The sequence below is a fragment of the Danio rerio genome, chromosome 14 (genome assembly GCF_052040795.2).
Source record: "Danio rerio strain M-AB ecotype USA chromosome 14, GRCz13ab, whole genome shotgun sequence".
NCBI lineage: Eukaryota > Metazoa > Chordata > Actinopteri > Cypriniformes > Danionidae > Danio > Danio rerio.
In genome coordinates, this window is record NC_141034.1 from 45778148 (window position 1) to 45793884 (window position 15737).

General features: G+C 33.7%; 1 protein-coding gene across 4 annotated transcripts in view; it reads left to right on the forward strand.

Annotated features, from left to right (window-relative positions):
* Positions 1-15737, forward strand: part of chrnb5b (cholinergic receptor, nicotinic, beta 5b) — a 42021-nt gene that overhangs the window by 5540 nt on the left and 20744 nt on the right. For 3 of the 4 annotated variants that reach the window (XM_087282075.1, XM_087282077.1, XM_087282076.1), the window contains exon 2: positions 522-642. Coding sequence is in view for 1 of the 4 variants with exons in the window: in XM_087282073.1 (XP_087138199.1) it covers positions 8077-8128 (52 nt within the window). In the remaining 3 variants the exon portion in view is untranslated. Of the gene's footprint in view, positions 1-521; positions 643-7529; positions 8129-15737 lie in introns of those variants that run through there. The other variant, XM_087282073.1, reaches the window with a different exon arrangement.

Sequence of the window (15737 nt, forward strand, 5' to 3'; positions counted from 1 at the left end):
GTAAATGTTTATTTTTAAATGAACTATCCCATTATATATATATATGTACATATATTCATTCATTTTCTTTTCGGCTTAGTCCCTTTATTAATCCAGGGTCGCCACAGCAGAATGAACCGCCAACTTATCTAGCAAGTTTTTACACAGCGGATGCCCTTCCAGCCGCAATCCATTTCTGGGAAACATCCACACACACATTCACACACACACTCCGGACAATTTAGCCTACCCAATTCACCTGTACCACATGTCTTTGGACTGTGGGGGAAACTGGAGCACCTGGAGGAAACCTACGCAAAGGCAACTCCACACAGAAACGCCAACTGAGTCGAGGTTCGAACCAGCGACCCAGCAACCTTCTTGCTGTATATATCTATTTAAAGTGCAACAGCCTGCTACACTTGCTAAAAAAACAGCATTCATATCTTCCTTAATTAGGTCTATTTGCAGTATTGTTCATATTTTGTGCATGTTATTTTAAAACAATGAATTATTTGAGTGCATTTTTTTTTAATTCTCAGACTATTGCATTCATTTCAAGCTGAGAATGAATAGCACAAGCTACATTTCAGCCTCTGGAGATTAGATGACTGAAGTGTGTAACAGATGCTGAAGACTGAAGTGGTTGATCCTGGATCTGTGGTAGGTAAATGCTGTGAAAGTCTATGGATGAGTGCTCGTGATGTGTAAACACAGAGCATCAGAATGGTGAGCTAATGTCTGTTAGCACTGAGATCTGTACACTGCAGTCTGCTTCTGTCCCCAAACACCTCTCATTTGGGGGAATTGGAGCATGAGAGGGATGGATAACCAGATTTCATACTGCAGACAGTCAGCAAAGGGTAATATGTGCAGTATATGGCAGTGAACGTCTGCCCTTTTGGGTAAAGAAAATTAAATAAATTATACAAACAGTGCTCAGCATAAATGAGTACGCTTCTCATTGTTCTCTGTTTTAAATTAATATTTTCTACAGGATGTTTTTCAATAATATATTTGTGCATATATATTAGAGTAGTCAGTACCAAAGCCAAAACAGGAACTAATCTAACTTTAAAATTTAAGATCAAAATCCAAATATTAGAACAAAAATTAATATGCTGGGGGAAAATAATGTATTTTTTTAGAAACAGAAAAATCAATAGAAACATACATGTTGAAATTTTTAAATATATTATTATTATAGTTATTATTATCATTATTTTTAAATGTATGTCCTTTTGAGAAAATGATAAAATATATATTAATAGACAGTAATGAATATAAAAATTGTCCTTAATTTCTATATGTCTCAATTTAAAGAGCACCTTTGATGAAAGTCATCTTTTGTAAGCTGTTTGCACAGAACTGTGTGCAGGTATAGTGTGTCCACAGTCATATTGGGGTGATATAAACACAATAAGCCTCCTTTTTAAAATTTCCTGACGTTAAAATCAGATCCAAATCCCTCCCATATTGAGGCTGATCACAACGTGATGTAGGAGTGCGGTTTCCCCGCCCACTGAATTGATTGACAGCCACGTATTAACATGTCTCTGTTGTAACGCATATAATCTTATCAACAAGATAGGATATGCGCAAAGCAACCAGGATTAAAAGGTCTGTTCAGCTCTTTGTGATCATTAATCATCATCAAATGTGATCAAGAGTGAGTTTTACAAGTTTAAAACGTTTTTAAAACATGGATGTGGATGTTCGTAATGAATTATAGCGATTTTACCATCTATATGCGTGTCAGTACAATTATAAAAGAAGACACTTCAATCCCGGTTGTGGATGTTAAATCAGGTTTATTTTGTACATTAACATAACAGATATCCAGACAGCAGTGGATATTAACGTCATATCCTGTCACATTTGCCGTTCAAAAACAGTGCAAAGTTTAATGTGCGCGCTGTGTGTGCGTAAACTTTATTACGCCATTGTGTGTGACTCATCATTGCAGAAAGGCTTGAATTCACTCTACAACAAATACATCAAATAATCATTGGGAAAGTTCTTACTGTAGTATTTTTCACAAACGTTACATGAGATCTTCTTCCTTCATGTCTGTCACTGTGCAGTTTATCTGACACAGCCGGAGTTGAGGCACACTAGAACAAGCATGTGGGAAGAGTGGGAGGGGCCGGCATTAAAGGCACAGGCAACAAAAACAGCTACAGACATATTGTTCAAAGCAGAAAATTGAATAATCTGAAAGGTATAATAAATAATCGGATGGGTGTTTTGAGCTGAAACTTTACAGGCACATTCTGGAGACACAAAAAACTCATCTTAAATTCTGAAAAAGGGGTCAAATAGGTGCCCTTTAAAACATTTTTAATGTAGATAAACTATTTATATATAAATATGTTAATCATGATGATATTAATGAAAAAATAATTTTTGAAGACATTTTAAAACTTTAGCATTGTACGATGATCGTAAGTGTTCATGATAACATGAAAGTGATAAACAAAGAAATACATATACAAAAATTTTAATTATATAAAATTTGTGCATGCATCTTATCCTACATATGTTCAAATATGTTTAATATAAAATATATTTAATATAAAATGATCTATGCAAATATATTGTCATGGGTGACACGGTGGCTCAGTGGTTAGCACCGTCGCCTCACAGCAAGAAGGTCGCCGGTCCAGGCTGGGTCAGTTGGCATTTCTGTGTGGAATTTGCATGTTCTCTCCGTGTTGGTTTCCTCCGGGTTTTCTGGTTTCCCCCCACAGTCCAAAGACAAGCGCTATAGGTAAACTGAATAAGCTAAATTGTCAGTAGTATATGTGTGTGAATAAGTGTATGGATGTTTTTTCAGTATTGGGTTGTAGCTGGAAGGGCATTTGCTCTGTCCACGGTTTATTCCGCTGTGACGAACCCTGATTAATAAAGGGACTAAACCCAAGGAAAATGAATGTATGAATATATTGTTATATATTCTTTAATATATGAAAATCCGGAGTCTGTTTTGTAATAATATCCATATATTGTGGCATATTAATGCATTATTCGGTATAATGTTTGTACCCCAACCTGATTTCACCTAGTAGGACGTGTTCCTGCATTAACATCTTAATCCTGGAACAGCATTGCAATCAGCCAATCAGAATTAAGGGATACGTTTACCATTTATGTTAAGTTCATGGATTGTTATCAAACTATTATTATGGTTGGTTTAGGTGTAGGAAATAGGTATGGATTACATTTTCCAGCAAAACTGATGTTCCAGAATCAACATGGATGGCAAAATCATGATCGTGCTCCTATACACTAAATAATTTCATTTAATCATTGTTCATATTTTGGAAACATTCTTTTCATGAGACTATAGGTATGTTTAAATGCATGCAGTCACACATTCATATTTTAGTCCTTATATATTGTCGTATCACATGTTCCACAGTGCTCAAAATTATTGGTGTTTTTCATTTAGATTATTTAAACTAAATGCTTCCACAATTTAAAATTTTCATATATGTTCTTAAAAGATCAGAACAAACATACAACCGTGCCTCTGTGCAGAAATCAATATTGTGCATTGTATGTGTATTTAATTATTTTGTTTGTATGAGGTCACACAATGTGAGCTCCTCTTTCACCCAGGAGCTAAATGAAGTTAACAGCCATTTACCCAACACTAATGGCTGTAAGATTTGGGCAGGGCTGAGCGAGAGAGCCTTGAGTATAAACATGTTTGTGTGTGAAAATGTATGTGTACGCATAAGTGACTTAGATTGATAGCCACTTTGTAGAAACACCAGCCTTAAAGCGTCCATTTAGCTCTCTTGCTCGTTCTCGCTCTAATGTTTTTTTTGATTTCTCACACATTCATTGACAGTCTAAAGTTTGGGCTTAGGCACAATCATTAAGAAAAAATGTAAAGAAAAAAATGCATGTTCTGCTCACCAACGCTTTGGCATAGTCTCTGATTTTTTTCTGATGTCGCCACATTGGAATGAACCGCTAACTATTCTAGCATATGTTTTAAACAGCAGATGCCCTTCCAGCTGCAACTCAGTACTGGGAAACACTCACATACTCTCACATTCACACACAAACACACACAAACACACACACACGCACACACACACACACACACACACACACACACACACACACACACAAACTCTTTTATTCATCAGGAGTCACCAAAGCAGAATGAACCATTAATGGGAACATGCAAACTCCACACAAAAATGCCAACTAACCAGCGACCTTCTTGCTGTGAGGTGACAGTGCTAACCACTTAGCCAACATGCTGCCCTAACTATTATGAATAATAATAATAATATGGATAATAATAATATGTTGTTGTGTTGAAAACTGTTGGGCTGCTTTATGTTTTTTGTGGAAACTGCTAAAGTATACAATAGTAGTATAGTAAAATTTAAATTTTTGTAGAGTAAAAAAAAAATGTAATAAATCCAGTAATTTTGAACTTTTTTTTTTTTCTAAATCGAAGAATCCTAAAATGTTTACTCAACTTTAAAATAGGAAAAAGTTTACAACATTGATAATTATAATACTTTTTTACAGGATAAATGCAGGTTTCCATCAGTTACATTTTAGACTTTTTAATACCACACAGAATGAAATTTAAGACCTTTATAGTATATAGTAGTATACTTTATAGTATAGTAGAACCGTATAAAAAAACACACAACTAATTAATTACCATCCATATCACTATGTATTAGAGTAAAAAACAAAAACCTCAAATGAGTCTGTGAACTGACTGAAAAATATCAAATAATAATTAGGATGCAACAGAATTTCTGATATCCCAGTGAGCGACTTCAGCTTGTTTCATTCAAGGGACAATTAGACACAATAGACAAAATCATCTTTATGCTCGATTGCATTTTTAAGATCTTTGAGATGCAGATTTAATACCTTTTAAGACTAAACAAGCCATTATTTTTATACTTTAAGACTTTTTTAGGATATGCAGCCACTCAAAGATTTCTGAAGAATCGTGACTGTCATATTGCTGCTGAAAATTCAGCTTTAAATCAGGGGAATAAATATCAACTGCAGTTACAATTACAATACAAAACTTAATTCAACAGGAAAGCAGTTATTTTAATTTGCTGTATTTTTTACATTTTGTATGTTTTTTTATCATATAAATACAGCCTGGGTGAGTATACTTAAAAAAATAAAACCATTAAATATCTCACACAGGTTTTCTTTTTTTTCTGTTTTCTATTTTAACATCAGGTCCCTGCTATGCTTCTTCTCAAGAGTCCACTGCTTGGTCTTTTCTCATGAGATTTTATGTGTGACAGGGTGTGAGAGATTAATTTGCTCCTCTGATTGGGGTTTTCATGGTTAATTAAGTTCATTGAAAGTTAATTAAGAAAACAATGCTTTTCTAGCAGTATTGATCCTTTGAAGTGGGCTCTGAATCTGCAGTAAACTGCAATGAGCTCTGTTCTGAACCTGAGACACTAAGCTCTCGGCTGGGATAAAGGAAAAATGATTTTATAAAAGTGATTTTATGGAGAGCGGTGCTGGAGTCACACTTTTAGTGGACATTTCTTAGGGTACGCTTGATTTGATAGTCAGGTTCTGCAACGCTCAATAAAGCAAGCTGAATTTTATAATGAAAAAATATATATATATTATTATCACTATCAAAAATCTTAATAACTGTAGTGCCATGGTCAATATTTGGCTGGAAAAATAGTCTGTCAGGGATAAAAATACAGTACAGTATGTTTATTGGATTATACTTTTGCTTAACAGCATGTGAGTTGTACAGCAGATGTAACTTTATAGAAAGATCTCTGAACGTTCATGAAATTAATAATTTCCAATTACAAGATGTTGGACATTTTCATGTATACTGTCATTTTTAATCTGCACAGTGCAATTTTCATGTGGTAAATTTAATATGTTGTCTTACCTGATCTTGTCCTATTACAACTTTTTTATCAGTGTGTGTTTATATATATACATATTTTTTAAATTTTTAAAAAACATTTTTTTTTTATTTATTAAAGATTTTTCAATATTTTCAACCCCTTCCCCAACAATTTAACCCCATTACAGATGAGGTAATAAAAAAATATATTATACAAATTTAAAAATAAAATAATACAAAACAAATGAATAAAAGGTACTGCCATCATAATTACTTTTCAAGGCATACATTTGTACATCAAGTTACATTGTGTTACATTGTACTTACCAAATTACATTGGTGATAGGTTGAGTAACCTCTGAATATACAGATCCAAATATGTTGTAATACTTTTCCACCTCTTCAGAAAAATATCAGTCTTCATTTGTAGACATGCAGCCTTTTTTCCATTAGATAGACCTCTTTAAGTCTCTGAATCAAAATATATCTAATCATTGTTTTGACCGTCAAAGACATTTTAGTGTCTGTTAAAATGACATTGTAATAATTGATTTCCTACATAGAAAGCATATATAAAAGCATATAACTGCTGTCAAAATATGTTTGGAATAATGTTCTGTCATTATTCAGCATGTAACAGAATAACCTATATGTGTGTGTGTGTGTCTATATATATTTTATACTATACTTATTCTGACATGTACATGTAATAAAATGCACGGTCCCACTTTATATTAAGTGGCCTTAACTAATATGTACTTACACAAGTTTGTTACAATGTACTTATTGCGCAAATACATGTATTAACTGTGTACTTATGCTTGATTAAATACATGTATGTAATTACATCTGTAATTAACTTTTGTAATTGCATTTTTAAATACACTGTTGATCATCCCTTACACCTTAACCCACCCTTAAACCTACCCATGCCACCAAACCTGTCCATAACCCAACCTCTATCCCAACTCAAAAGCACCACAAGTGTTCTCAAATACATTATAAACACAGTAAGTACATTGTATTTATTTTGTGATGTCAGTACATAGTAGTTAAGGACACTTGATATAAAGGGGGACCAAACGCACATATCAGTAATCAATCAGGCAAGATTTAATTAGACTTTAAGTGTTGACAAATGGAAAATAGTGGTTTTAAATATGTGCAAAATATAAAGTGTAAAACTCACATATAATTAGTATTTTAATGTCATAAAATACTGAATAATATATTAGTGGGCAACTTTCTGTTAATCATTGTAAAAATTTATGATAATAGTCATTATAGCTCAGAAAATTGAAGGTAGGACACATTCAGCTGTATGAAAACTTGCTTAAAGTTTCACCTCTTTAGCTTTTTATAATGTTGCTTGAAAACCTGTCTTGTTGACCCACATTGCGGCAGTATGGGGCTGCAGACACATAGCAAAAATATGATGATACCAGCAAGACTGGAGGACAGAACGTACTAATTAAAGGGAATTTTGAACTAGCAAAATAATAAACCATTGTAACCATTCTTAATCCTCCAGTGCTTCCGATAATTGGCCAAAATGTTCAACCAACTCGTAAAAATTTGCATTTGATAAACTGTTTTATTTGATCCATGATGCATAACACACAACCAGCAAACTCTCCTCCCTCGTGACGCACACCTAGACCCAATTGCCCATGCAAAATTCAGTGTTAACAGGGCAGTTGAGTCAGTTATTACCATTATCACTTCATTTTCTACTACTTAAAGCTGTATTAAAATCGATGACACATGGAAAAAACAAACGTGAATCTAAATATCCTTCAATGATAGTCTCAAGTGACTGTGAACTGTATTTAAGACTCGTTTTGGCATAATCTGATGTCTTGAATTGCGCTCGCGGATGTCAAGTCTCCGGCGCGCGCCACAGAAGCGCACAGTCTGGCGAGAGCGCGCGAATCGGTTCGCGTGCAGAAGAGAAAATCCCAAACATTTTTAATCATCACGCTGCTGATTGTGGCTGATTATCCGTGAAAGGGAAACCATTATCTCTTCAGGCGTAAAGCACGCTCGTACTTCTGCAACCAGAGCGCATATTGAGACCGGATCCTTCAGTGTCACGCGCGCAAATGTGTTAATTTTAAACGCAGGGACTGCCGTGAAGTGTGCGCGGAAAATGGATCAGTAAAAGCGCGATTTTTTTGCCTGTCAGTTTGTGTAAGTGTGGACGGAAGGGTTTGATGGCAGCTCAGATGGCTTCAGGACTTTGGTTTGTCGCGCTCACCATGGCGAGTAAGTAACAACGAGCTATTTTTTCCATTGGTGTGTGTTACTGACTGTGATAAAAGCACGTTATTATTAAATTACGCGTGTATACCAGTACGATTAGGTCCTACCTAATCATTTGGTCTCACTTTACAATGTTTCATTAGTGCTAGTTAATGTATTTATTAGCATGAACTAATAATTAACAATGCTTATAGTTCAACACTTCAACACTGATGCATTATTACAATCAAAATTCCTGCATTTTAGCAAGTTAATGCACTTTGAGTTTACATGAACTAACAGTGAACAGCTTTATGTACATTAATGTTAACAAAAATGAATGAACACTATAATAGATGTATTTGTCATTGTTTGTTTATGTTAGTATTAACTAATATTAACTAAAACATTCTTATTGTAAAGTGTTAACCAATTTAGTTACAGAAAAAGTTAGTGAAAGCTTGTAGTTTTATTCCTAGTTGTAAATGTCTTTAAAAATGTCCAAATTGCTTAGATAAAAGTGAATAAGATGAAAGATGATTGCATATAACTAGTCATAATTGGGAACATTTAATTTAATGCTCAAACTGAATAGTCTTTACATACAGAATAATACATTTATTATATATTAAACTAGTAACACTTTATTTGCCTTTTATTTATTTGTCTGTTGCATACTGTTAATAAATCCTGGTTGCCCTTAATTTTTAAGCTGCATCAGATTAACCTTATGAGTCTATTGAACTTATATTTTGCTAAACTGACTTAAAACAGCTTGTATAACTTAGAAAATTAAGTTAGAACATGATTGACTTAGTTTAATAAGTTACAATGAACTAAAAACATATGCTGTCTTGACTTATTTATCATATATTCTTTTACAGTATACAATAACAAAAGAAAATGATGCACAATTGCATGCAATAGCAATAGTTCTAACTTTAAGAGCATGTTGTTCATTCAAATTACTCAATAATTACATTTATAATGACACTAAGACCATAAAAAAAGTTGTAACTGCTGTGTATGAGCTTGATAAAATGTTTTAAAATACACCTTCAATTTTGATATTCAATTCATTTCACCTTTATTTCTTTAGAGCTTTTACAATGTAGATTGTGTCGAAACAGCTTCACATAGAATATGTGGTAAATATGAAGTATTATGACTAACCTTTTTAGTTATACATGCAATAATTTAATAGCTCTGTTTACACGACTATTCACATAAAATCAGGACTGCACTTTTTATAGTATTTATATTAAATGCTATGACAGCTCTTTGGAAAATGCATTAGTAAGTCTCTTTACATCCTTGACTAGTGGGATTAAAGGGGTTAAGTTGGGTCAGTCATCATTGCACGTTGTGTGTGTGCTTCATAGTTCAGTTCATCATTGCTCACACAGCAGGGTTTTATGAGTGCATCATGTTTCATCCAGTATGAATGATGAAGTCTTGACACCCAATCTCTTAAAATCATTGATCAGTCTCACTCTAAACGTGAAGCAACTATTAGATGATTTACAATAGTCATGGTTTACCTTTTGTAAAGGAATAGTTCAATAGTTCACCCAAAACTGAAAGTTCTGCCATCATTTTGCTATTTTCTGCTCAACACGAAAGAAGTTATTTTGAAATTTTTTGGAAACTTATAACCATTGACTTCCATATTAGAAAAAAAACAAACACTATGGAAGTCAATGGTAACAGTTTTCTAACATTTTTCAAAATAACTTCTATTGTGTTCAACAGAAAAAGGAAACCGATAAAGATGGTAAAGGACCACTTGAGCGAGAGTAAATGGTGATACATTTTCATTTTTGGGTTAACTGTCCCTTTAAGGTTGCATAATCCAGTGTGGAAAAAGCAGTATTGGAGTGTCTTTTTCAGGGAATGCATACTAGGGATAGCGTGTGTGTGTGTGTGTGTGTTTTGGTTCTTGAGGCATGCTCTGTCATAACTTTGATTAGATCTTTTGCTCAGTGAGTCAGAGTTGCAGATAGGGTTTCTTAAAAACATTCTTAAACACAAACACAAACACACACATGGAAATCAAAAAAGGACTACAGAGACACTTTTATAGTCTTCTGTAGCAAAAAGGTCTCTGGTTCGGATCCTGACTGGGCTAGTTGACATTTCTGTGTGCATGTTCTCCATGTGTTGGCGTGGGTTTCCTCCAGGTGCTCCAGTTTCCCTCACAGTCCAAAGACATGTGGAACAGGTTAACTGAATAAACTAAATTGGCCTTAGTGTATGTGTGTTAATGAGTGTGTATGGATGTGTCCCCATACTGGGTTGCAGCTGGAAGGGCATCTGCTGTGTAAAACATGCTGGAATAAGTTGGCAGTTAATTCTGCTTCAGCGACCCCACATTAATAAAGGGACTTAACCAAAGAAAAATGAACAAAGGTAGCAACTTGCATTTTTGTAAATATCTCCTTTTGTGTTCAACTGAAGAAATTAACTCATAGTTTTTAAACAAGTGAAGTATGAGTAAATGATAGCAGAACTTTCATTTTTTTTGCCTGAACTAACCCTTTACACTTTCATGTATTAATCAAAATATGAAAAACATACTGTGAGTTGCACAAATATGTTACAGTTGGCTGTTTTTTAAGGGAATGTTTTTAAGGCAGCGTCTGAAGTTACTTTGTTGTATGCCTTAACAAATGATAAGCTAAGGCCTTGTATGAGCTATGGATAAAGACTGGGCTCCATCTCTGTATGTTGTGATTGCCATTAGCAATATTGATTCGTGTATCAGAGCTTCCGTTAATGATTTTTATTGCTGAAGTATTTCCACTTGTTAAGCAGTGAGTCAGTTGCACGTATAATCAAGGTCATCATATTAAAGGCATAGTTCACCCAGAAATGTAAATGAGCTCACTATTAACTCACTCAAGTGCTTCTGAACTTTTATGAGTTTCTTCTGCTGAACACAAATAAGATATTGTGAATAATGCTGGTAACAAAGCTGTCGATAGCCCCTTTCACACAGTGATACCGGTAAATATCTGGAAAATTTCCGGAACGACTTTACCGGTATATTCAAAAAAGCGCTGTTCACACAGGCGAGGACGTTGCGTTTTTCCGGAAAAGAGCATTCACACATCCATTCCAAAATACCGGTAAATTCTGACATCATTCACCACAAATGAGCTTTAAACGGCTGCGCTTGTATTTGTAAACATGTGACTAAATTACAAACTCTGTGGATGATCAATATTGTGAACAACTTTCGCAGGATCACTTTCGCATGTCGAGATGTTCATAATATGTGCGTGTGCTGGCGCTCACAGGCTGTTTCACAGGCACACGCAAAGTTTGAAGGTAAACAAACAACGGCTTATCATAAGCATCTCATCGATGATTATTTACACAGTTGACATTAAGAAGAACATATAAACGTGATCTGACTAACTTCTAGCAGCTAAATGTGTCTGGAAAAATATTCAAAGGCTTTTATTCCCACAAACCGCGTGGACGTAAATGCGTCTGACTGTTGTGATTGGCTAAAGCAGACGTCTCACGTCAGCACGTTCTAGACGTGCACGCGCTTATTACGGCAATCTTCCTTCTGCATTCACACAGCGCAGAATTCCGGCAAATTTCCGATAATAGCCCCTTTAACACATACAGACCTTTCCGGAAAGGTTGTATATGTGAACAGGTCCAATGGCTGCTTTCACCTCCAACATTCTTCAGAGTATCTTCTTGTTTGTTTAACAGAAGAAACTCAAACAGGTTTAGAGTGGAGAATGAATAAAATATTGTGTAAATAATGACAGAATTTCAATGTTTGGGTGAACAATGCCTTTGATCAGAGACTGTTCAGAAGTTGGGTTTTAAGTTATTTGCTTGATTTAAAGCTGCTCTTATTTAAGCAGACAAACAATTAAACAATACATTTTAAATATTGTGAATTGTTTCGTATAATTTCTGTATTTAAAACTTTATTTACATTTGTTCTTATAATGAAAAGCTAAATGCTTAGCTTTATTACTCTTTAGTAGTGTAACGCCGGGGAGTAACACCACAACAGAAGGTAAGATCCACATGCAGGTTTATTCGTAGTCAGGCAAGCGATGGTCAACACAGGTGCAAACAGGTCTATACAGGCAGTCCAGAATCACAGTCGAATACAGGCTAGAGGTCAGAAAGGCAGGCAGCAGGCAAAGACAAAGAGGCTAACGGTCGGTAGACAAGATAAGATAACAAGACTGACAAAACGCGTTGTAATGCTACTTAACAGTGAACAAGACTCGGCAAAGTGAATGAGTGTGTGTGCTGCTTAAATACTGTGTGAAATATCAGTCTGTGACAAGGTTCAGCTGGTGATTGCAATCAGGATAGATTAATGACCAGGACTGGGTCTTTGGAAGAGGTGCATGTATGAATATGTAGTCCTGGGAAATGCGGAAGTGAAGTTCAAGTATAGTGGAAACCAGCGATCTCCGGAGAACGATCGCTGGTTAACGTAACAAGTAGCACACGATCCTTCAGAAATCATATTTATTTTTACAATTTTATCTTGTATGAATTGTTTTCTATGTTCTTTCTGGAGTGGATGCATACTGTAAGAAAAAAGCAGCAGTTCTTTGAATATTTGTAAATTTCTTTTTGGAAAACTGTCGCTTTTTGTTAATTGGTATTCTGTTTATTCCGGACACTAGGTCCAATAGTACAAAAGACAGACAAAACTATACAAACCACACAATATACATTAAAAAAGACAGTCATGCCAATATTTCATTAAAGGTGACTGATAACACACACTAGGTTTTATCAACAACACCAAAATGCTATTTTGAGACTTCTTTAAGCGACAAATAGACTTATAGGTCAAATTTCTCATCAAAGCAAAAAATGATCTAACTCTTACCTTACAAAATAATCCGCTTGAACTGCCATTTATGTTTTTTAAGAAGAATCCTCATACAATTATTGTATGCAACCTGCAGCTCATGGAGACTCTCTTATACCACAAAGGAGCTGTGTATAAAGAACTACAGTGAGTTCTACAGAGGTTTACCTTAACCTGCATCCTACACAAATAAAACTTTCTCACATTTCTCGCATATTTGCTTGAGCATATAACTTTCGACATTCTCTGTAGATATCATTAACATCACTCATATTTTCGGTAATGATAAATATTTAACAGTTTTAACATTTAAAACTTGCCCTAACAAATAAAACTCTGGAGATGTTTTTTGGCTCTACACATCATGTAAACACTCATTTTTGAATTATATTGCACATCATATCTCTGTAATGCTGATGTCCATGTAGTGCTGACGGAAAGTATCCATTTCTTTAAAATGTAATGACATTAAAGTTCATAAAAATTCTAAGTTCTCTCCTCTTTCCCAGATCCCTGAAGCTCTTTGCTTGTTGTAGAAATCATAACATTTTTTCTAAGTAGAAGTGTGTTTTCCCCAGCACATGGGTCAAAATATATATATTTTTTGTTTCAGAATGAATCAGCTACTTTGAACAAACTGGATAAACAACTCATAACATTATTATTGTGATTCTAATAAATTACTTTATCAAAACCTTTAATTTTTAGTTTTTATTCCAACACAAATTAAGTTAACAAGTTTAAGTGGATTGAACATAAAATAATTAAGTTGTCCCCCCCAAAATCTATACTCTGTTAAAATAGTTGGGTTAAAAATACCCCAACATATAAGCCAACTATGAGTTATTATAGCACATTCCAAACTATGGGTTATTTCAATCCAGTGCATTGGGTTATTTTGATTAAATGTTATTTTTTCCAATCTGGTATTACTATTGCTACTAGAACTACTTTTAGTTTTACAGTTATGGCTGTGTAAATAAATAACATACAGTTTAAAAAAAAATAAAGAACATGCTTTATTTCCATTGCATTTTAGTTACAGACACTTTTGTTAAAACAGATTAAGAATCACAAACAATGAAGCAACAGACCAAAGTAGACAGTTATAAACTGTACAAGCAAGAAATCCTCTGTTGATGGAGCAGAATATGGAGCTCTGTTTGCTGTAGAGACCATCCAGCAGCTGCAGCAGGCTTCACTCAGTGTCTACAGTAACCACATCCAAACGCTTTAAAAAGATGGTCCTGGATGGTGAAACGGATAAAAAAAAAATGACACAGAGGGTTAATTTGATAAAAAAAATAACTAGAATATTATTGCGTTATAGCTTAAATAATCCTTATAACGCAAAAACAACATTAAACACGCATAATAATACAGCTGTTTTGTGTCAGTTAAATCAGTTGAACTTTGAAAGTCAAAATTTTAACCCAACTGGTTGAGTCATTAAATAAATAACAAAATAAAGGTTAAAAAAAACATAACAAAGCACTGAATATTTGACTCAATGGGTTGAGTTAGTAATAAATAAACTAATAAAGGTTAAAAATAACCCAACAAAGCACCAAATATTCAACTCAACTGGTTGAGTTAGCAATAATTCAACTAATAAAGGTTAAAAAAAACAACAACAAAGCACCAAATATGTTTAACTCAACTGGTTGAGTTAGTAATAAATAAACTAATAAAGGTTCAAAATAACCCAACAAAGCACCAAATATTCAACTCATCGGGTTGTTGGTAATAATTAAACTAATAAAGGTTCAAAATAACCCAACAAAGCACCAAATATTTAACTCAACTGGTTGAGTTAGCAATAATTAAACTAATAAAGGTTAAAATAACCCAACAAAGCACCAAATATTTAACTCTGGTTGAGTTAGCAATAATTAAGCTAATAAAGGTTAAAATAACCCAACAAAGCACGAAATATTTAACTCTACTGGTTGAGTTAGCAATAAATAAACTAATAAAGGTTAAAAATAACCCAACAATCACCAAATATTTAACTCAACTGGTTGAGTTAGTAATAATTAAACTAATAAAGGTTAAAATAACCCAACAAAGCACCAAATATTTAACTCAACTGGTTGAGTTAGTAATAATTAAACTAATAAAGGTTAAAATAACCCAACAAAGCACCAAATATTCAACTCAACTGGTTAAGTTATTAATAAATAAACTAATAAAGGTTAAAAATAACCCAACAAAGCACCAAATATTCAACTCAGTTGGTTGAGTTAGTAATAATTAAACTAATAAAGGTTAAAATAACCCAACAAAGCACCAAATATTCAACTCAACTGGTTAAGTTATTAATAAATAAACTAATAAAGGTTAAAAATAACCCAACAAAGCACCAAATATTTAACTCAGTTGGTTGAGTTAGTAATAAATAAACTAATAAAGGTTAAAATAACCCAACAAAGCACCAAATATTCAACTCAACTGGTTGAGTTATTAATAAATAAACTAATAAAGGTTAAAATAACCCAAACAAAGCACCAAATATTAAACTCAGTTGGTTGAGTTGGTAATAAATAAACTAATAAAGGTTAAAATAACCCATCAAAGCACCAAATATTTAACTCAACTGGTTGAGTTATTAATAAATAAACTAATAAAGGTTAAAATAACCCAACAAAGCACCTAATATTCAACTCAGTTGGTTGAGTTAGTAATAATTAAACTAATAAAGGTTAAAATAACCCAACAAAGCACCAAATATTCAACTCAACTGGTTAAGTTATTAATAAATAAACTAAT